This window comes from Zalophus californianus, chromosome 10, assembly GCF_009762305.2.
Source record: "Zalophus californianus isolate mZalCal1 chromosome 10, mZalCal1.pri.v2, whole genome shotgun sequence".
Classification (NCBI taxonomy): Eukaryota; Metazoa; Chordata; class Mammalia; order Carnivora; family Otariidae; genus Zalophus; species Zalophus californianus.
Window position 1 is genome coordinate 106,679,531 of NC_045604.1, and position 22,394 is coordinate 106,701,924.

Below are 22,394 nucleotides of genomic sequence, written 5' to 3' on the forward strand. Positions count from 1 at the left end.
GGGAGGTTGAATGTGGCTTAGACACAGTGGTCAAAAGAGTTGAGAGGGGGGGTGTGCCAAGGGCCCAAAGGGGAGTCAGCGGCCTGGGTCCTGGGAAGGGGCAGGCAGGGTGGTGGGGGGGCGGGGGCGTCAGCCCACGTGCTGAGGGGGGCCAGGGAAACAATGAGGCCTTTGGTGATTGTGCAGGATCCACCCCCAGCTTCCCAGTGTGTCCCCTCTGTGGGCTGGATCCCGGTGGCGGCGGCTTGGGGGGGCGGGGCTGGGGGCCCTGAATGGGCCCCTTGTCTCAGCGCTGGGTGTGGGCCAGGTTCCCCGGGCACACGGTGCCCTCGCCAGGCCTGGCCAGCCTCCGTGGCTTCCACCCTCCGCTGGATGAGGACGGGCCCTGTGGGTGAGGGGGGGGCCCCCTCCCTGACAGCCTGGGCTGGGCTCCCACCCCCTGGGGCAGCAGAGGCAGGTAGGGAGAAGGACCCCATCTAGTGGGGAAGGGGGGAAAGCAGCAGCCTCCGCTCAGAGCACCCGGGGCCCCAGACTAAAGGGGCCCCGTGAAGAGTGGGATACTGGAGGCCACCCCAGGTTGGACTTCCCGCCCTATAGCTCCCTAGATTTACGACCTTGGGCAGGTTCTTTGTGGTGTCTGCATCTCAGCTTCAGCTTCCTCGTGGGTAAAATACCTACCGGAGGGCCGCTCTGCTGATTATGTGACATCATACGTGGGGAATGTCCAGGGAGGACCAGGTGCTCAGAAGCCCTCCCTCCTCCGTCAAGGCCTGCTTAGTTTCCCTCCCCTGGACCTGGGGGAAGGAGGGCTGAGGGCGCAGGGATTGGCTCCGCGGATCCTGGAAGGGCCTTGGGGGTTGGGGTCAGGGCCAGGCAGGCTCTCACAATGGGCTAGAACTCTGCCTTCCTCTGAGTTCTTATCCGCTTTGACTCCTCTCCCTGTCTCAGGGAGGGGAGGAAAGACTTAGGATGAGTCGTTGGTGAAGGCTTTCCCCCTGGATTCTCTCTTTCTTCTCGGCTGTGCCTGAAGCTCCCAAGGGACCTCTCAGGTGGTGGCCACTGGCCTGCAGCCTGTTCCCCTCCCCCCTTTGTACCAAATGCTTGTCCTTCCCCCTGCTTGGTGTTCGTGTATTGGGAGAAATGGCTGTGGTAATGCGGTTCTTCCGATGGATTTGGCAAAAGATTACTCGCTGGGTGAGTTTCAGAGAGTGCCCCTTCCTCATGACATGCTGGGGTGGGAGGTGCTGCTCAGTGACCTCTAGGTCACAGAAACCCATTTGGGGGAGGAGGTGGGGACACTCACGGCCCCTACCCCTCTGTGATTGCTTTTTGCCAACCACACGCCCCTCTCTTGTCTCTCCTCTCCCTGTCTCGGTTCTTAGGTTTTCTTCTGGAAACACAAAGCTAGGTCAGCTGTCTTGGAACACCATGACTCCCAGAAAAGTGTAGAGGAGGAGAGTCCCAAGGTGATTGAGACTTTCAAGTTGGTTGAGCCCTGCGAAGAGGCCAAGGTCTCCAAGACAGCAGAGACCCCCAAGGTGGCTGATCCCTTCACGTTGGTCAAATCAACAGATAAGGATGAGGTGGAACAGAAACGTGTGGGCCGGTCCCTGCTGCAGCTGCCCCGGACAGCTATCAAGTCTGTCTCCACACTCATGGTCTCGGCCCTGCACAGTGGCTGGCAAATGTTCAGCTGGAAGGTGAGCACCCTATTACCTGGTTCCCCGTGGTCCTACCACCCTCCCTGATCCCCCATGACTCCTCCCCCGCTCCAATCACTTGATTGACATTTACTTTGTCGGCCTCTCAGGCACTGAGGCGGGCAACTGAGGCTACACGGTGAACAAGATTTAGCCAGACTAAGGGAGCTACAGACAAGATCATAGGCATTGTTGGTTCAGTGTCTTAGGGGTATGACAGGGGAGGTCAGGGGTCTGTGGGAGCCCAGAGGAGGAGCATCTCATGCAGACTTGGCGAGTCAAGGAAGGCCTTCCTAGCAGAAGAGAGGGTGAAGCTGAGACCTGAAGGATTGGCCCTGCCTTGGGGTGGAGTGGGGTGGGGAGGAAGTGAAGGGGGGCATTCCATGAAGACAGAATAGCAAGGGGGCTGGGGTGGGGGGGTGCTGGCCCAACGTGATGGGTTTGGGCAGTCCTGGGGCCAAGGGCCAGCTTGTACAAGGCAGAGTGGTTAGCCATCTGTGCAGTTTGGGTTTTTTGTGTTTTTTTTTTTAAAGATTTTTATTTATTTATTTGAGAGAGAGAGAATGAGAGAGAGCACGAGAGGAAAGAGGGTCAGAGGGAGCAGCAGACTCCCTGCCGAGCAGGGAGCCTGATGCGGGGCTCGATCCCAGGACCCCAACACCATGACCTGAGCTGAAGGCAGATGCTTAACCAATTGAGCCACCCAGGCACCCCAGTTTGGTAGTTTCTTATCAAACCAAACCTGTAATCATCATATGCCAAGCAGTCATACTCTTGGCATTTATCCTAGATAAATGGAACTTTATGTTCACACAAAAGTCTCCACATGAATGTTCAGAGCAGCTTTATTTGTAATAGCCAAAACCAATCCAAATGTCCTTCAGTGGTTGAATGGTTAAACTGTGATGTCTCCATACCATGGAATACTTCTCAGCCTTAAAAAGACACAAATTATTGATGCACCCAACAACTTAGATGAGTCTCTGGAATTATGCGGGGTGAAAACAATCCCCAACCCATATATACACACACACACATATATATAGTGTGATTCTATTTATATTATATACCACTCCTGAAATATCAGAATTATAGAACTGGAGACTTGATTAGTGGTTTAGTGATTGCCAGGGTCTAGGGGTTGGGGGTTAGCAGGTAGGTTGGGTATAAAAGGAATGAGGAATTCCTGTGATGGTGGAAATGTTCTGTGTGTTGACTGTGGCAGTTGGCGACATGAACCTGCGTATGTGAGATAAAATTGGGTAGAATTTAATACACACTCAACTGAGTGCAAGCAAAGGGGGACATGTGAATAAGATCAGTGGATTGTATCAGTGTCAGTGTCCTGACCATGATTCTATATTATAGTTTCGCAAGATTTTACTGTTGGGGGAAATTGGGTGTAGAGCATACAAGGACTCTAGTATTTCTCACCACTGACTGCATCTGATTACAATTATCTCAGAGTCAGAAACGTAATTTTAAAAAGGGAAGTGTCTAGATCACTACCAAACCAACTTATTTTGGCCTTGAATGAAGTATTACAGCACTGATAATAAAGTTCACTTGGCGCCCTGTGATGGGCAGGTCAGAAAAGGACAAGAAGAGAGGCAGGGTATTTAAGAGGTAGAACTGTTGTACCAGCTGGTTGATTGGGTGACGGTGAAGGGGGAGGGAGAGAGAAGTCAGAGCAGGCTGGAGCCATTCACTGGGGTGGAGAATGAAGGAACAAGAGCAGACTTAGGGGAGCAACTGATGAGTTGAGGGCATTGGGACAAGATGAGTTGAGATGTTGGTGGAATATTTGCATGGAGATATCTAGGAGACAGTGAGATATACAGGCCTAGAGATGTGGAGGGAGCTCTGGACTAGAGATGGAGGTCGGGGCCATTCTGACCTTCATTTTATTTTTTCGTTAAGATTTTATTTATTTGACAGAGACACAGTGAAGAGAGGGAACACAAGCAGGGGGAGCGGGAGAGGGAGAAGCAGACTCCCCGCCGAGCCGGGAGCCCGATGGGGGGCTCGATCCCAGGACCCCGGGATCATGACCTGAGCCGAAGGCAGACGCTTAACGACTGAGCCACCCAGGCGCCCCATTTTTTTTTTAAGATTATTTATTTATTTGAGAGAGAGAGCGAGCGAGTGAGAGAGAGCACAAGCTGGGGTGGGGGGCAGAGGGAGAGGGACAAGCAGACTTCCTGCTGAGCAGGGAGCCCCACACCGGGCTTGATCCCAGAACCCTGGGATCATGATCTGAGCTGAAGGCTTAACGGACCAAGCCACCCAGGCGCCCCAAACCTGCCCTTCATTTTAACACAATCTCCAGGAAACCCTAGTGAGGTCTCAAAGATGGGTGGGACATGGTGCCTGTTTTTCAGGAGCTCGAATTCTAGTGTTGAAAACAGACAGGTCTGCGGAACAAAGAGCGGGTGTCATGCCAAATGTTGAGGCAAACACAAGGGTAGACACAAAGAACACCTAATGCAGCCTGGGAAGGCTTCCTGAAAGAGGTGGCTCCTGAGCTAGGCCTGATGGGAGGACTTGGCTCTAGAAAAGCCTTTGCTGTTCATCTGGCAGTGGTTGTATCCCCGATTTCTCCCTAGACGAAGCTATTTACGTGTGCACGTCTCTCTCTCTCTCTCTCTCTCTCTCTCTCTCTCTCTCTCTCTCTCTCTCTCTCTCTCGTAGTCCTCTGTGAGTTCTACCTCCATTTCCTCCCAGATGAGGTCTGGGTCCCCTCTGGAGACGCCGGAGGCTGAGATGCTGCGGGAAGTGTACCTGGTACTGTGGGCCATCCGGAAACAGCTTCGACAGCTTGCTCGCAGGCAGGAGAGGCGGAGGCGGCGCCACGTCCGGGCCCACGCTGGCCCCGAACCTGACGCAGTTCAGGGCCTGAAACAGGATGCCCGGAGTCCCCTCTAGGGGGGAGCCCCTCATCCTCCAAAAAGCCCCACCTCACTCTTAGGTAAGGTTGATAGGAGAGGTTAGGGCAGCAGGCCAGGAGTGGTGGGTGAGGAGAAGTTTTCGTACTGTCACCTCTCATCGGGAGCCCAAGTCCAGGCCCGGGGTCCCACTTATTCCCCTTCATTCCGTTTATTCACTTTGTAAAAAAAAATTATCAAAATGTTGGGAAATAAATATCAGATATTTCGGAGTAAATATAGAGTGTGTTTGTGTATAGCCAGAGGCAATGAGGGGAACGCGGGTGGGGGAGGGCGGGGCACCTCAGGGGCTGGCCCAAACGTGTGGGAGTAACTTGGGGGCTTGAGGGGGACCCCCACGTCCAGGGCCCCCTGGGCCCAAACCCACTTCCAGGGACTGATTGCCTTTGGCAACTCTGCCAGGCCAGCAACTCCGGGCATCCTGTCCGCAGCAGCACCCCTTTACTGAAGATATGTGGCGCCTACCAGGTCCTGAGCCCATGCTCTCCCTGGCAATCCTACAAAGACGGGCGTTTTACAGAGGTTGAGGGACTTGAGCAAACAAGACCTGCTGGAAACTGCCCACTGCCACGCCCCTTTGGCCCTCTGGGGCTCCCCCATAGCGAGGTCAGTGGGTCTGAAGACTGACGCGGCGGCGGCGGTGGCGGCAGCCAGACCCGCATCGGTGGGGAAGGCTTGCAGGCCCTGCTTGCTGGCCGCGCCCCTGCCGAGAGCGGCCGAAAACTACACCTCCCAGGATTCCGGAAGGCGCCGGGGGCGGGGCTGCGGCCGCGCGTCTGCGCCTGAGGGCCGAGCGTGCAGCTGCGGGCGAGGGTGTCCGCCTGGCTCCTGGGGAGTTGGGGCGGGGGGAGTGCAGGGGGCGGGGGGGGGGGGGCTCGGCGGGATGCCGTGGCGTTTTGGAGGAGGCTGGGGGGCGGGAGGCAACACGAAGGAAGACCCCTCTCGGACTCAGTCTGTCCTCTTGCCCGGCCACACGAAGGCGCAGCGGAAAAGCAGGGATATTTCACAAAGACTGCAAAATTAGGGCATTTCAGTGTCCACAGGGCTTGGGGGTGCGGTGGGGAAGGAGGAAGGGATGCCAGCAGAGGCCCCCGGGAAGGGGGAGAGATGGAGAGGGGGAGGAGGAGGAAGGGTGCGGCTGGTTGTGCTGCTGGGTCTGGCTCGGGGAGTTAGTGCGAATAGCAAGCAGGTGGTGGGCGTGAGCAAAGCTGGGGTAGTGAGCAAAGGGGACGGATTGTTGGAAGCACCCAATTCCCTAGAGAAGTCAGCAAACTACTCGCCTCCCCCAGAACCCCCTCCTCACCCCCCACTGCTCTGGAAGAGTTTGGGCCCCCTTGCTGGGAATCCGGGTTGCCTTTCCCAGAAGTCCAGAACTGCACCAGGCTGCCCAGCCCTATAGCCCTGCTACCCTGAGCCTATTAGCTGTCCACCGCACCTCAACCTTGCCAGCCACAGGAATACCTGTCACCGCTCATTAAGCTCCTACTGTGACTACTTTTAGGTCTTCTTCTAAGTAATTCTCACAACAGCTTTGTGATGGAGTATTACTGCTTCTGTTTTTTGGAGGAGAAAACCGGGGGACAGAAAGGTCATGTTTAATAAGATCATGCAGCTTTCATTGATCCAACTGATGAGTCTAGGTCACACTGGACATGTAACATACACGTTACATGCACACATACACATTACACTGCAGGTGTTCAGTACATGAAATGGCTTCACTGGGAATGTGTCTTGAGTTTAGCATGAAGGCAAAGCCTGTGTTCGGGTGGGGCTTCAAAACAGGCTGATACACAGTGGCTCATTTCTGGGGCCTTCAATCACCAATTATTCCTCACCTCTCCCTGTGTGCCGGGAACCATTCTGGGGCCCAATGGCATTGTGGCGCAGGGTCTGTGTCCCCGGGTGCCCAGAGGCTGGAAGGTGCTTCACTGTGAGATTCAAGATCAGCCCCTCCCAAGTCCTTAGAGACAGGCTCCTCTTCCAGTTGGGGACCTTAAGGTTTTCAGTGGGAGGATGGTGGGGTAGGGTGAAGGGTGGCCTGGAGGGTCACCGGTAAATAGCCTTGCAAGTAGCTACAGGTCCAAGAGCCAATCCAGGCTGGAGGCTGGAGGCTTGTGGGAGGGAATACTGCCTTCATTTTTCTTTGGCTTCTTTAGCATCTTGGAAGTGGGAGGGGAGGAAAGGAAGAAGGTGAGTTCAGCCAGCAGCCAAGGGAGCTGTTGGCACCTCCCACCGCTCCCTCCCTCCCCAGACATGATGGAGTCCTGTCTGGGCTTGGCCAAGCAGGGGAATGGAGACTTGCAGGAGAGAAGGGGGCAGGATGGAAGAGAAGTCCACAGACCTTGCTTTGCCTAGATGTCTCCTTGCACCCAGGTGGCCTCCTTCCTCCCCATCCTAAGTAATCCAGCCCAGAGCCCTGGCGGAAGCCCTGTGGTGGGGCCTGGGGAGAAACTTTCCAACTGGGAGGGAAGCATAAGGAATCTCCTGGGGGTAGTGATTTGCAGGGAAGGATGCTTACTCACCCCAGCCCTCTCCTGGTAGAAATAAGCGGAGGACAGAGTGACCCCCGCAGAAATCTGCCTCCTGATGACAGTCTTGTGAAAAACTCCCACCTTGGACACCCTCCCCTCCCATCCCCATCAGACCTCAGGCACTTCTCCCCCAAAGCTGCTCGACTGCATGAGGCCAAAGTAGTAGGGCTATGGGTGGGCTGAGTTGGGACCAGAGTCGTCCTTTATTTTCAAAAGAGAGGAGCCCTAGGAATGTGGGGAGCAACATGAGAGTGCTGGTCCCCGATGCCCTCACTCTCTGCGCCATCTCCCCTTCTCCTCCATCATCATCTGATTGCCTGAAAATTTCAAATCTTTTGTCCGGCTCCACCACACAGCAAAACATGTCATACCCCGCTGAAACCTTCCAATAGTTTTCCATCCTTCTTGGAAAAAAATCCATACTGTTCCCTTTGTCTAAAATGCCCTTCTCTCAGATCTTGGCACCGTGAGCTCCTTGCCAGTCTGGATTCTGTACAGATGTCGCCACACGTCTTCCCGAACCCTTTCCCTGATGGCCTGACTTAGAGATCAAGAGAGACCCACCATCCTGGCCATCCTCTGTCTCTCGCCATGCTTTGTCTTCGCGTAGTACTTAACAGTATCTGAAATTATATTTACTTATTGGCCAGTATACTTGGGAGGCCGTGCAATGTAGTGGTGAAGAGCATGGGAAGCGATTTGAACTAACACTTTCCGGATGTGTAACCTTGGGTAAATCGGCTAACCTCTCTGAGCCTTGGTTTCCTCGTCTGTAAAATGGGGAAAGTAGTAAGTAGTACCTGTATCACCGGGTTGTCATGAGAATGAAGGAAATGATGCTCCGCACAACACAAGGACTCAGTAAATGTTAGCTGCTATGATTATGATAATGGTTACGATGTACGGTGTACGGTTTCTATCCCCATGGCCTAAAACAGTACTGAATAAAACAAAGTAAACGTTCATGTAGGGCGCCTGGGTGGCTCAGTTGGTTAAGCGACTGCCTTCGGCTCAGGTCTTGATCCTGGAGTCCCGCGATCGCGTCCCGCATCGGGCTCCCTGCTCGGCAGGGAGCCTGCTTCTCCCTCTGACCCTCTTCCCTCTCGTGCCTTCTATCTGTCATTCTCTCTCTCTCTCTCAAATAAATAAATAAAATCTTTAAAAAAAAAAAAAAAAACGTTCATGTAGTATGTGGGAAGCCCACTCCGACCAGCTGTGTCTTGGATGCCACGCCATTTTGGAAGTGACCAGAAATGCCATGTGCAGCGAGTAGCAGGAAGAGCACTTGACAGAGAGTCCAAAAGCCCTTGGTTCTGGACTCAATATTGCTGCCACTGGGCCTTGGGCTCTTCGAATAAAATAATGGGTTGAAGCAAATGGTTCTGCTCCCTGCCGGCTTCCGGGGGTTCCGGTTTGAGCCCTGGGCTCCCTTTATCCACCACATAGTCTTCAGGGTTGGGGACACATGGTGCCTTCAACTCCCCTCAACCCCATCTCCTAAGAGCCCAAAGCTGCCGCGAAGAGGGTCGACCCAGGGAAAACATTCTTGGTTTAAGCCCTCGAACCCAGAAACAAAGTCTCAGCCCTGGACAGCGGGTCTTCTCTTGACCCACGTCACTCCCTCCCCTTTGGCCTCATCTGCTCTCCTATCTGACCGCTGGGGGGAGAGCCAGCCCTGACTGAGCCCCACTGGGGGCCGGACCCAGGCCTGAAGGCTGAAGGCTCCGGCCTCAGTTACTCTCTGACGGTGCAGACAGGCTGTGTGTGTGCAGAAGCACGCGCCTGTGTGCACTTGTGGGTATCTGTGGCTGTATTTTGACTTGTTCCCGCCTTCCCCCTCAGGAGTGGCATGACCGAGATTAACTAGAGGGCTGCTAATGCTGTCTGCCCCTTTGCTGGAGCTGCCTGTCTGCTCCTTGGGTCAATTCCGGGGGTACTGGGCAGCCAGCCTGTTAAGATCTCCAAGGGGGAAATGGACCAAGGGTAGGGATCTCCTCCTGTCTCAGTCCTCTTTGTCTCAAAAGCTGAGCCCACCCGTCCCACACCTGCCTGCCCACCTCACCGGGGATGCTCGGGTCTGTGTCCCTGCCGTAGCTGAGTCATGGACATCTGCCTATTTCCCTTTCCCTCAGTGCCTCCCGGGGCGAGTGGCTGTAGAGGGGCAGGTTTTGCAAGACAGGCTTGGTGTTTTGTGTTGAAGGAGGAGTGTACAACTGAGGTGTGGCCGCGGCTGGCTCAAGCTGGGGCAGAGGAGGCCCTAAGAAGGCTGGTCCCCGGGATGCAGGGGCTCCGAAGCACGCTTCGCCAGCTTGCTTTCTCCCCTCCAACTTAAAGAGCCAGCTGTTTTTCCTTTATTGTTTATATGCTCTGACACTTTTTCAACTGGGTTATGGGTCTTTTCTAGAGGCCCACGGAGTTCAATATAGAGTTTAAGAGCCTGCCCTCTGGAGCCAGACTACCAGGTTTTGAGTCCTGGCTCTACCACTTACTAGCTATATGGCCTTGGGCAAGTTGCCCAAGTTGCCCACTGAGGTGCCTCAGTCACCTCAGCAGCAAAATGGAGGTAATGTAGGGATGTTGTGAGGATTGAACGAATTAAGGCACAGAAGAAAAACTTAGAACAGTCCTTGCCACATATTATGTGCTATAGACATGCTTGTTTTTATTATTACTTCTTATCGATATCTAGAAGCTCTTGATATAGCAAGGGTGTTAACCCTTTGTGGGATATGAGTTGCAGAGGTTTTAACACAGTCTTCTGTTTTCTCTTTTAACTTTTTATTTTGGAATAATGTGGATTAGAATGCAGTCATCAGAAATAACATCCAGTTTTCCCACGTAGACGTGAAATCTTTACAAAAATTACTTGGCATATATACTTCATTTAAAAAAAATATTCATTATCAACGTGAGATCTTATGGTATTTGCCTTTCTCCGCCTGACTGATTTCACTTAGCAGGATGCCCTTAAGTTCCAACCATGTGGTCACAAACAGCAGGATTTCCTTTTTTTATGGATGAATAATATTCCATTATATATATATACAGTTTCTTTATTCATCCACCAATGAGCTTGTAAGTAATGCTATTATAAATAATGCTCTCTTTTCTCCACATCCTCACCAACACTTGTTATTTCTTGTCTTTCTGATGACAGACATTCTAACAGGTGTGAGGTTATTTCCTCTTATTTTTTACCATACAGAGTTTTGACTTTTTTTTTAAGATTTTAATTTATTTGTTTGTCAGAGAGAGAGAGAGAGAGCACAAGCAGAGGGAGAAGCAGACTCCCCGCTGAGCAGGGAGCCCGATGCAGGGCTCGGTCCGAGGACCCCGAGATCATGACCTGAGCCGAAGGCAGATGCTTCACCGACTGATCCACCCAGGTGTCCCGAGTTGTGAAATTTTTCATGGGGTCAGAGAGATCTTTGTGGTGTAACTCGGGAGCGCGGCATCTCTCCGTTAAGTAAGACCTTCCCAGGGTGTCTTGTAGCAGTTAGGATGAAATCCAATCTCCTTACCTCAGCTCCTGGCTGGGGTCCCTTGCCCACCTGCCTGACCTCATGTCTCCAGGTTTGCCTGTGCTGTCACTTCCACGGTGCTTGGCTGGTTTCCATTTATTTCCTCTAACCCCCCACCCCACCCCCGGGCCTTTGCAAATGCTGATTCTTCAGTTTTGGAAGTTGTTCCCCCACATTCTTCTCCTGGCTGGCTCTCTATCCTCCTTCAGAGCTGCTGCTTCTCCAGCTGCCTCAGAGACGCCTTCCCGGAGTCCCTGCCCACCCTGTCCCTTGGGCCGTGTCCCAGGGCTTACCTCAGCACAGAGCCTGGCCTGCAGAGGTGCTCAGTGGATGTTTGGGGTAGGGAATGCCCTCCTTGGTCCTGGCCTGTCCGCTCGATGAGTTCAGCATGGGCTTCAGGGTTCAGGCTTCAGGGTTCAGACTCACTCCCTTTGGGGTCCTGCCTTTGGCTCCCTGACTGGGCCCCCTTTCCCAAGAAGATCTTTAAGACCCACAGGCAAGCAGGGCAAAGCACAAAGCTGGGGGCTGCAAGGGAGAGGCGGGGGAGAATAAGGACTGACCAGAAGGACGCGGTGTGAAATAGACACGAGGAGGAAGTCACGGGGGAGAACCCCCCTCATCCCTAAAAGCCCATCCAGACTCGTTCTTTCCCCCGCCACACACACTGTCCTCTACCTGCTTGCCTCTCCAGCCCATCCACAGCCCCTGAGGACAGGGTGCTCCTCAGGCCCTGTTGGGGCAACAGCTCCAGACAGCATTGACAGGTTCCCCAGGCACCTGTGCGACACTGACCCCTCCTTTCTCCTCTCAGGACCCAGCAGCCCTGCCTCCATCCTCCTCTGGTGTCCCACCCTTCTCCCGTTCCCTGGTGAATGTCCCAGAAACTCTGGAGCCAACCAGGGAGAAGCCAGAGGATCGTGGCAGAGGATGCGAGCAAAGGAAGGAGGGGTCAGCACACACCACAGGCTGGCTTCTCTGTCCCCTCTCCGTGAGCTCTCTGCACAGAGAACCTGGCACCCAGCAGAGTCAGTCCCCTGAACCCAGGGCAGTGTGGGAGGGGGACTTCAAAGCCCTATCCGGTACCTTCTCCGGCTTCAAGGGGTGCCGGCTTGACTTCTAGAGACAGACCGAGCCCCTGGGAGCAGGTAATTAGCAGTTCACAGGAGGCAGGGCCAACTCAGAAACACCTGGGTTCAAATCCTGTCCTTCCTGGTTGTGTGACCTTGGACAAGTGAGTGAACCTGTCTGAACCTTACTTTCCTTACCCAGAAAATACGGTAGATATTTATTTCACGTGGCTGTAGGAATGTGAAGTGTCTTGCTCAGGGCTTGGTACCTAGCGAATGGGCAACGGGTGAATAGCTCTTCTAACTATATTGGAGAAGTGGTTCTCAGGGTGTGGTCCCAGACCAGCACCCCAGAAGCTGGCAGAAATGCAGACTCTCAGACCCTACCCCAGACCCACTGAATCAGAAACTCCCAGGGCAGGGCCCAGCAATCTGTTTTCAGGAGACAGATGAAGTTTGAGAATCACTGCCACTTTGGGAATGCAGACCGTCATATTCTGAAGTCTAGGACACATCAAAATCACCTGGGAGTTTGTTAAAAATACACATTCCTGGCCTGAAAGCCAGGGATTGAGGTGAGGCCTGGGAACTGTATTTTAACCTGAGATGAGTTTGAGGTTGGGGGGAGGGCCGAGCACCAGAGGCTGCCCTGGGGGAAGGTCATGGAAGGCACTTCAGGTAGTCGAAAGCTCCAGCCCTCGGGGGCTGAGGACTCCCATCGGGTGGCAGAGGGGATATAAAGCTGGAAACTGAAGGAATTTGCACTTTACCCTGAAGTCGCTGAGTAAGAGGGAGGAGGACGGGTACGCAATGAGGGCAGTGCGTGTCAGACCCGGCCACCCGCCCAACCCCGGGACATCACCCCACAAGCCCGAGGACCCTGGCCGTCCGGGGCTGTCCCCGGCCTCCTCTCTCGGTCCCGCGGCTGCAGGTGGGGGGAGAGGCCCGGCCCCGAAGGCACCACGCTCCGGGTGGGACGACAGCAGGAACGGCTCCTGGGCTCCAGGTGGCGCTGCGGTGCGCGGACGCGGGTTCTGCCCGGGCCTCCCCCGGGACGCGAGCTGGCGGCGGCGGAGGCGGCCGTGTCCGCGAACAGGGAGGGGACCCTCTGAGAGCCCCCCGACGGCGTTAGCCCGCGGAGGGGCCGCCCGCCATGGCGACGTGGGCCGTGGCACCCTGGTTCCACGCGACAGTGCATTTCTAGTTAAAACGACTACTCCGCAAGCTAGTGAAACCCGTCCGCTGTCCGGGAACAGCCAACCCTCTTTTCCTCCCGTGTGTCGGCGGCTCCTGTTCTTGTTGCCATGTCCACCATCACGGGGCCCCTTACTTCAGGCCTAGCAGAGCTTTGCATCCATAATCTCATTTCGTCCTGAAGGCAGACCATTCCTTAGGCCCGAAAGCCGTCACTGCCGTTTTCCGAATCAAAAAATTACCCTTTAGAGGGGTTCAGTAACTCCTCTAAGAGCTCACAGTGATATTGGACGGGACACAGGTCTGCCAGGCTGGAGCCCTCTCCATCCTTCAGGGCCACCCTCTACTGTTGTGTAGGTTGTGCACTGCACAACTCTATAATCAACAAAGACGTATGGAACCATTAGGGCAATTTTCCAACCCATGGCAGTGAAGGGCTTTGCAGGAGGGGCACATTTTTCTTTCTTTCTTTGTCTTTTTTTTTTAAAAAGATTTTATTTATTTACTTGACAGAGAGAGACAGCGAGAGCAGGAACACAAGCAGGGCGAGTGGGAGAGGGAGAAGCAGGCTTCCCTGTGAGCAGGGAGCCCGATGTGGGACTCGATCCCAGGACCCTGGGATCAGGACCCTAACTGAAGGCAGACGCTTAATGACTGAGCCACCCAGGCGCCCGGGGCGCACTTTTCTAATTTGCCCAGAATTGCTTTCTGGGCTGCCCCAGTGTCCCTGCAACCTTCTCCCCAAGTTTGCTTCTCCTCTTCCCAGCAGGTGCATCTGGCATCAAGATTCCACGGCCGTGGGCGCCTGGGTGGCTCAGATGGTTGAGTGTCTGCCTTCGGCTCGGGTCATGATCCCAGGGTCCTGAGATCGAGTCCCGCGTCGGGCTCCCTGCTCCTTGGGAGCCTGCTTCTCCCCCTGCCTCTCTCTCTCTTTCATGAATAAATAAATAAAATCTTAAAAAAAAAAAAAAAGATTCCACGGCCGCCCTTGGCTTTCTGCAGGAGCCTGGCCCAAGCAAGGTATCTAATCTCAGGTGACATGGCATGACACTACTCCTCAGTGGGATCTGTACCTATTAATAAATCCATGCTTGTGTGTGTGTGTGTTGGGGGTCACCGCATCTGCCAGGCCATAACTATGCCTTACAGGTGAGAGTGTCTCGTGAGCAAGATGGGATTTTCTTGGCGGGATTCCTTGGGAGGTACAGGCCAGGTGGATGAGCCCTATGAACCAGGCATGTTGATCTTCCAAGCTGTTACTCTAAGGGCTAAGAGGAGGAATTCTCCCCTTCCCAGGGACACACTGGGCACCCTGCAGTTTTGAGGGTGGACGGGGGGGATCTGGAGAAGATAGACATGGTCTCAGGAGCACTGAGCTCGTTGCATGGATGGTTCCAGCACCAAGTGAGGCAGAGATGATGCTGGGAGTGGAGTGACAGAAGCTGGCCTGGTGTCTGGAGTAGAGAATGAGAAGGGTATGGAGGACCAGGGCGCCTGGGTGGCTCAGTTGGTTAAGCGACTGCCTTCGGTTCAGGTCATGATCCTGGAGTCCCGGGATCGCGTCCCGCATCGGGCTCCCTGCTCAGCGGGGAGTCCGCTTCTCCCTCTGACCCTCCCCCCTGAGAATGAGAGATAGAGAGCACATGAGAGGGGGGAGGGTCAGAGGGAGAAGCAGACTCCCCGCTGAGCAGGGAGCCGGATGCAGGACTCGATCCCGGGACTCCAGGATCATGACCTGAGCCGAAGGCAGTCGCTTAACCAACTGAGCCACCCAGGCGCCCTTAAATAAAATCTTAAAAAAAAAAAAAAAGGATATGGAGGGCCAGTCTCCTGGAAGTGGAGGAGGGGAGGGATACCTATGCTGCACTGGGCAAGGGGGAACACCCCAGGCTGGGACCCCCGGCCTGAGGGTGGAGAAGGAAGAGGAGAGTTTGATTGGATTGGGGGACCCTGGTCTGGGTGCCCAATGTCCCAACGTAGCTTCAGGCGGTGGTGGGGCTCTCTTGGAATGGTGGCTTCCCATTCCAGGGCTTCCTCTGCTCCTCCCTTTGAGCCTGCACCCTGTCTTACACCTCAGTTCCTTGCTCAATGGATGACTCCCACAGCACAGGACCTGCTGCTCCCCTCCAGCTATCACTGCACCCACGTTATGCTTCCAGGCTTTTCTCTATTGCCAAGGAGCAGCCAGGACCTCAGGCCTGACTCTTTTAAGTTGCATCAGGATACCTGCTGCTTCCTGCCGCGCCTGGTGGGCCTGGCTGTTGTGGGCACATCCATACAGGCATCCTGAGCTGCTGCTTCTGGCTGGGAGTGAGGCTTGGGGGGCTGGATGGGGAGGCTGCCTTGGCCAGTGGGGTGGGGCGGATGCTGGAGTCCTGAGAAGTGAGGATCCTGGGCAGGAGAGGGCAAGAGGCTGGTTGCCCGGGATGCCAAGGGGAGGGGACCAGCTCTTGGGTGGCGGCAAAAGAGTGAACTCAGTGTGTGTGTGTGTGAGTGTGAGTGTGTGTGAGTGTGAGTGTGTGTGAGTGTGTGTGTGTGTGTGTGGTGTTTTGGGGAGGGGTTGTTCTGTCTGGAACACAAGCTGCTCAGAGATCAACTAATATAGCCCCGCCATTAAAAATGAGAAGACTGAGGCTCAAAGAGGAGAGAGGTGGTGTTGTTGGAGGGGGTTGGGGGGGTGGGAGGGCGGTCCTTTGACTTCTGGCCCCAGGCCCAGTCCTCTGAGGGATGTGAGTCCCTCCTACTCCTCTCTCTGTCCCCAAGAACAGACTTTGGACCGGGGGCTGCAATGTGGTATCTGTGTGCACATGCACTTCTTCGGTGGCCCCGCACTGGTGTGGAAGGCCTCTCTCTGCCACGTTCACTTCTTGCTGGGCTACCCCGTTCCCGCTGGCAGCCCCCTCCACCCCCCCAAGCCCAGCACCAATCGACTCCAGCTCTCTGCTCATCCCACTGGCGCCAGAGCAACAAGCCTTCCCTCAGCCTAGGACGTGGGTAGGAAATGCACTGGGCCTCTGGGGGTTTTCTTAGGTCGAAGGACCGACACTGCGCATGGCAGAGACGAACTTGTGAGGAGGGGGCCCGGTGCTGCTTCCTAGGGCTCTGCTTGCAGCCCAGGTTTCGCTCTCCTAAAACTCAGTGTCTAAGGCCTCAGTTCCTTGAGCATGCTTCCTGGTCACCACGGCCACCTGATACTTTGGATACGATCAGAGACCAATTGTGCGGCCCCCCCACCAACCCCGGGCCTATAAGTTGTTGGAGGCCACTGGATGGGCATGGCTGGACATAGGCCCTCCCCATTAACTTCTTCACATGGAGCTGACGTGGCTCCCGCACAGGGGGACCCCCGGTCAGTCATTCCTCTATAATGTCAACACCCGGCTCCCCTCCCCAGTGCCTCCAATGCTCCGCCCGCCTCCTCGCTGTTTCCTTTGGCAACTCTGTGGAGCCTGGGAAAGCCCTCTCAGGACAAGATGATCCTTCAAGACCAAATCCTTCCCACTATGGGGCCTCCAGTCTCAGCTCTCCAGGGATGGGGATGCTGCCAAGATGAGTGTGTGGGTGGGACCCCGGGGAACATGGTGACCAGAGTCCGAGGTGCAGCCCAGACCTGTCCTCCCAGCTGTATTAGTTTTCTGGGGCTTCTGGAACAAGTTGCCACAAACTCAGTGGTGTCAAACACGAGAAATTCATTCTCCTCCAGTTCTGGCGGCCAGAAGTCTGAAATCCGTTTCCCTGAGCCGAAATCAAGGTGTGAGGAGAGTTGTGCTCCCTCCCGAGGCTCTGGAGGAGAATCCATTTTTTTTTTTGCTTCGTCCCGCCTCTGGTGGCCACATCACTCGGATCTCTGTCACATTGTCTCCTTCTCTTCTGTGTCACGTCTCCTGCTGCCTCCCTCTTTTAAGGACATTTGGGATGGGACCTCATATTTCTGGGAGGTCATTATTCAGCAGCATCCTATACCAGCAAAGCCTGGAGGGGACGGCCACATTTCTCCCCAAGTTGTGCATCCCCAATAGTATTTGCCCAAAGGCCTCTTTCATGCCCCCTGCCCCACCTGCTGGTTGGGAAGCGGTAGGGTTTGTGGGTAAAAACCTGGGTATTCAGACAGACCCCAGCTGTGGTTCTCAAAGTGTGCGCCACGCCAGCAGGATGAGCATCACCTGGGAGTTTATTAGAAATGCAATTTCTAGGGGCGCCTGGGTGGCGCAGTCGGTTAAGCGTCCAAATCTTGGTTTTGGCTCAGGTCATGATCTCAGGGTCCTGAGATCTGAGATCCAGCCCTGCACTGGGCTATGTGCTCAGTGGGGAGTCTGCTTAAGATTATCTCCCTCTCCCTGTGCTCCTCCCCTGCTCACATGTGCACTCTCTCTAAATAAATAACTAAATCTTAAAAAAAAAAATGCAATTTCTTGGGCCATGCTACAGACCTACTAGATCAGAAACTTCATGGTGGAGCCCAGCATTCTGTGTTTTAACAAGCCCTCCAGGAGATTCTGATGCAGCTGGAGTTGGGAGAAACCACTACTTTCAACTCCTCATTTAGAAAAACACGAATAAAGGGGCGCCTGGGTAGCTCAGTTGGTTAAGCCTCCGACTCTTGATTTTGGCTCAGGTCATGATCTCAGCGTTGTGAGGTGGAGCCCTGCATCAGGCTCCGTGCTCAGAGCAGAATCTGCTTGTCCCTCCCCCTGCTTGCTCTTGTGCACGGGCTTTCTCTTTCTCAAATAAGTAAAATCATTAAAAAAAATGTGAATAAGACTTAAAGCAAACATACAGTGATTGGTAGGATTAAAAGAAGTTATGTCCACGGAGGACTTACTGCATGCCTGGATCTTCAGAGTAGCTGCTCAATAGATATTTGTAGCATAAATGAAGGAGCTATCCAATGGGTAATAATGGAGTATGAATGGTGTTTTTCACTTACTCGACAAACATTTACTGAGTCAGTTTGGGTCCTGCCTGGTGTGAAAGGTAATTCCCCACAGTCCCTGACCTTGCCAGGTCACAGTGGAGAAGGAGTAAACTGATGTTCACAGTGCAGGGTGAGAAAGGCCCCAGCTAAGGGGTGTTTTGGATGGGCTGTACGAGACGAGCTCACAGATGGAAGGAAGGAAACCATTGCTTTTCGTGCTTTCACACATGCATTATTTTTTCCAACTCTGAAAAGAGCACTAGGGTACGGTCTGTTTCCTATGCTGACTTGCCGTGTGCCCACGAATGAAATGCTTGGCCTCTGTGCACACGGATGCATTTCCTCATCTGCAAAATGGGAATCAGCACACCCCACGGGGTTTTGCTTTAAGCAGCGTGCACAACGCCTAGCTTAGGTTCTGAAAGATGTTCAATCTCTTCTTGTAATTTCCCCCAGCAATCCTGTGATGTAGGTGTTAACATTCATTTTAAGTCCAGAAGGGAGAGAAACCTAGGCCAAGGTTAGTTATTGCAATTGGCCGGGGCAGGGCCCAAACTGAGGCCTTGAGCCCCCCAGCGGCAGGGGGGCAGAGGATGAAAGGGATGGTTACTATCTGGAGAGCTCCTTAATTTACATAACAAAAGGAGGCGTCCGAGCTCCTAGGAGGAACCCTTAGGGCGGCTACCCCCGGGCTGGCCCTCTCCCGCTCCAGCTCCCAGCTAGAGGCTTGTGGGAAGCACAGTTTCTTCAGCAAAGCTGCAACCGAGTCACAAGCCGGCTTTGATTCAAGGGGAGGGGACACAGACCTCGCCTCTCAAGGAAAGGAGTGTCAAAGATATTTTGGCCATTAAAAAAAAAAAAAATCGGGCGCCCGGGTGGCTCAGTTGGTTAAGGGACTGCCTTCGGCTCAGGTCATGATCCTGGAGTCCTGGGATCGAGTCCCGCATCGGTCTCCGTGCTCGGCAGGGAGTCTGCTTCTCCCTCTGACCCTCTTCCCTCTCGTGCTCTCTATCTCATTCTCTCTCTCTCAAATAAATAAATAAATAAAGTCTTTTTAAAAAAATCATCACATCACACAAATCCCAAATTGTCAGAATCAGGGATAGTGTTTACAACGTGAAAAGAGTAATTTTCTCTTATTCTTTTTTTTAAAGATTTTATTTATTTGACAGAGAGAGACACAACGAGAGAGGGAACACAAGCAGGGGGAGTGGGAGAGGGAGAAGCAGGCTTCCTGCTGAGCAGGGAGCCCGATGCGGGGCTCGATCCCAGGACCCCGGGATCATGACCCGGGCTGAAGGCAGACGCTCAACAACTGAGCCACCCAGACACCCCAAGAGTACTTTTCTCTTATTTGACATTTATTTTCTCTCTCTGTGGCAGGCCAGGGGGCTTGGAGTCAGTGTGCTGGGCTGCAGCCTGAGCTCTCCTCTCTGGATCAGGAGAAAGGAGTGGTGGGCTCAGGCCCCAGTACTTCAGGCTTGACCTTCTGCTGTGGGGAGGGGGGTCTATCCTGCCAGCCCTGGGGATCAGGCAGGATGGGAAAGGGGGGCAGGGAGCATGGGTGTGTGTGGGGCTGAGGGTGGGTTACAGCTGTTGGAAGTGCAAGGTCAGCAACCCATCCTCTGTCACTCCCTGTGTGACAGGGACACAGTGTGGAAATGTCTCTGGGCTGGCCCCCACCTGTAGGCAGCAGCCAGGTGGGGAATGGGAGATGGGAAGTGAGGGTCCCTGCAGGTAGGGTTTGCAGAGGGAGGGTGGTGGGCGAGGGCGGTTGCCTCATTTCTTTGACTTGGCTTGGCTATACTGGACGGTAGCTTCCTGTGGGGCCTTTGCCCTTCCCCTGCCCTCTCCTCCCTGGCAGGACTCCTCAGCTGCCCTCTGCAATGGTCCCAGCCACTCCGTGGGTCACTGCATTGGCGCTCTCCCACTGCCACTCACCAGCATGGTCCCTTGAAGGACCTCTGACCCTATCCTGTCTCCGGTCCCACCTAACCCCCCATAGTATCTGGCCCAGCAGAAGCTCAGGATGACCTTGAATGACCCCTTCCAGCACTCAGACTCACCTTCCCCAAACAAGGATCCAGGTCTGGAATCACCCCTCTCAGATGACTAAAGGGAACATCAATACCTGGTGGGGTCTAACCCATCAAGACAGAACCTAAGGGCCTCAAGTGTGACCTCTTTCTGGGGGCCTGTGTCTCTTTCCCTCTTCCCTCCTCTCCCCACCCTTCCCTGGATGGGAGATGATGCAGAAGTGGGAGCTGCCCAGCCTGTGGGGGGCAGGGGAGCGGTTAGTTGATGAGAGCTTGGGCACGGCCCCCTCACTTGGCAATCTCAAGTAGTGGGGCCAGGGAAACTTCTCTGCTTCTCCCCTCTTTTGCTTAGAGTAGAGGGGTGGGGGCAGTTACTGGACAATATTTTAAATTTCTCTCCTAACTCCTTCCTCCAGGGTTCCCCCTTCTCACCTTCTGCTGTCCCCAGACAGGGCTTGGTTTGGTGTGGCATGTAATTGAAATCCCTCTTTGCAGAAGAGGGTCCAGCTCTAGAACATGCCACCATGAAGAGACTCTATTTTTTTTAAGATTTTTTTAATTTAATTTAATTTTTTTTTTAAGATTTTATTTATTTATTCATGAGAGACAGAGAGAGAGAGAGAGAGAAGCAGAGGGAGAAGCAGGCTCCCAAGGAGCAGGGAGCCCGATGTGGGACTCGATCCCAGGACCCTGGGATCACGACCCGAGCCGAAGGCAGACGCTTAACCATCTGAGCCACCCAGGCGCCCTTAAGATTTTTTTTTAAATTTATTTGAGAGAGAGAAAGAGCACATGAGAGGGGGGAGGGTCAGAGGGAGAAGCAGACTGGGAGCTCGATGCGGGACTCGATCCGGGGACTCGATCCGGGGACTCCAGGAACATGACCTGAGCCGAAGGCAGTCGCCTAACCAGCTGAGCCACCTAGGCGCCCCCATGAGGGGACTCTAAAGTTAAGGATAGAGAAGGAGTCACTTGTCAGTACCTTCTTTTTTTTTTTTTTTTAAAGATTTTATTTATTTATTTGACAGAGAGAGACACAGCAAGAGCAGGAACACAAGCAGGGGGAGTCGGGGAGGGAGAAGCGGGCTTCCCGCTGAGCAGGGAGCCCGATGTGGGGCTCGATCCCAGGACCCTGGGACCATGACCTGACCTGAAGGCAGACGCTTAACGACTGAGCCACCCAGGCGCCCCTCGTCAGTACCTTCTTAAAGGGGAGTTTTGTTGTTTATTTTTTTAAAAGGAAAAGCAATTCTAAGCCTCTCAGCTGGTCCAGCCAAAAAATATCTTAGGAAGAGTGGGAGCAGGACCAAGACCCCCTCCTTCCCTCACCTCCACTCCCCATCCTCACATTCTATTGTTTCTGTAATGTCATTTGGTGGTGAACTTTCCACTTCCTGGAGGCCACCCATAAGCTGGCAAATAGAATGGCTTGTTCTTATTTCTGTGTCTGCACCTAGGAAGAGGTAGTGGCTAAATTTTAAGGCTGAAATTGAGCAACTGAACTTACTGAATTCATGGCTAGGGTTCCTGTAGGGCCTTTATATCCCTTAGCAACCAAGGCCTGCGGGTTAGTTTCAAGTTTCAGCTCTAACACTTCCTGTGTGCAAAAGCTATCTCAGCCTCCTTTAAACAAACAAACACAACTTTTTTTTTTTTTAAGATTTTATTTATTTATTTGACAGAGAGAGACACGGCGAGAGAGAGAACACAAGCAGGGGGAGTGGGAGAGAGAGAAGCAGGCTTCCCGCGGAGCAGGGAGCCCAATGCGGGGCTCGATCCCAGGACCCTGGGATCATGACCCGAGCAGAAGGCAGACGCTTAACGACTGAGCCAGCCAGGCGCCCCCAGACACAACTTTTTATCATAGAAATGCTCAAATATATACAGAAGTAAAAGAAATAGTATAAGAACCCCCCACGTACCCATCATCTGTCTTCAACAATCACCCACATTTGGCCAGTCCTGTTTCCTCTTCACAACCACCCTCACACACTGCTCCTCTTCTTCAAACCAACATTACTTTTAATTAACATTTTTATTAAGATCCTTGTAGATTCACATGCAGTTGTAAGAAATAACACAGAAAAATCCCTTGTACACTTTCCCTAGTTTCCCCCCATGGTAACCGCTGGAGACTGAATATTTGCGTTCCCCCTTAAATCCATATGTTGAAACCTAATCCCCAGTGTGTTGGTCTTTGGAGGTGGGGTTTTTGGGAGGTGATCAGGCAATCAGTACTCTTATAAAAGAGACCCCAGGGAACTCCCTTGCCCTTCCAACAAGTGAGAAGACAAACCATCCACAAACCAGGAAACCATTCCTTCCTAGACATTGAATCTGCCAGCACCTTGATCTTGGACCTCCCAGCCTCTAGGACTATGAAAAATAAATTTATGTTGTTTATAGCCACCCAGTCTATAGTATTGTTACAGCAGCCTGAGCAGATGAAGAGAGCAACATTTTGCAAAACTCTACTATCTCA

General features: G+C 53.6%; 1 protein-coding gene across 1 annotated transcript; it reads left to right on the forward strand.

Moving 5' to 3' along the window:
* The first annotated feature begins 43 nt into the window (after window positions 1–43).
* C10H7orf61 (chromosome 10 C7orf61 homolog) lies at window positions 44–4,859 on the forward strand. The gene is made up of 3 exons (XM_027612305.2): window positions 44–1,194; window positions 1,383–1,700; window positions 4,392–4,859. The coding sequence occupies exons 1-3, from the start codon at window positions 1,141–1,143 to the stop codon at window positions 4,623–4,625; spliced, it is 606 nt and encodes a 201-aa protein (XP_027468106.1). The 5' UTR covers window positions 44–1,140; the 3' UTR covers window positions 4,626–4,859.
* The last annotated feature ends 17,535 nt before the right edge of the window (window positions 4,860–22,394 follow it).

Coding starts and splice junctions, on each gene's coding strand:
- C10H7orf61 (XM_027612305.2), top strand. CDS start 1,141: ATGGCTGTGGTAATGCGGTTCTTCCGATGGATTTGGCAAAAGATTACT. Junction 1,195..1,382: donor GGCAAAAGATTACTCGCTGG/GTGAGTTTCAGA, acceptor CTCGGTTCTTAG/GTTTTCTTCTGGAAACACAA. Junction 1,701..4,391: donor GGCAAATGTTCAGCTGGAAG/GTGAGCACCCTA, acceptor TCTCTCTCGTAG/TCCTCTGTGAGTTCTACCTC.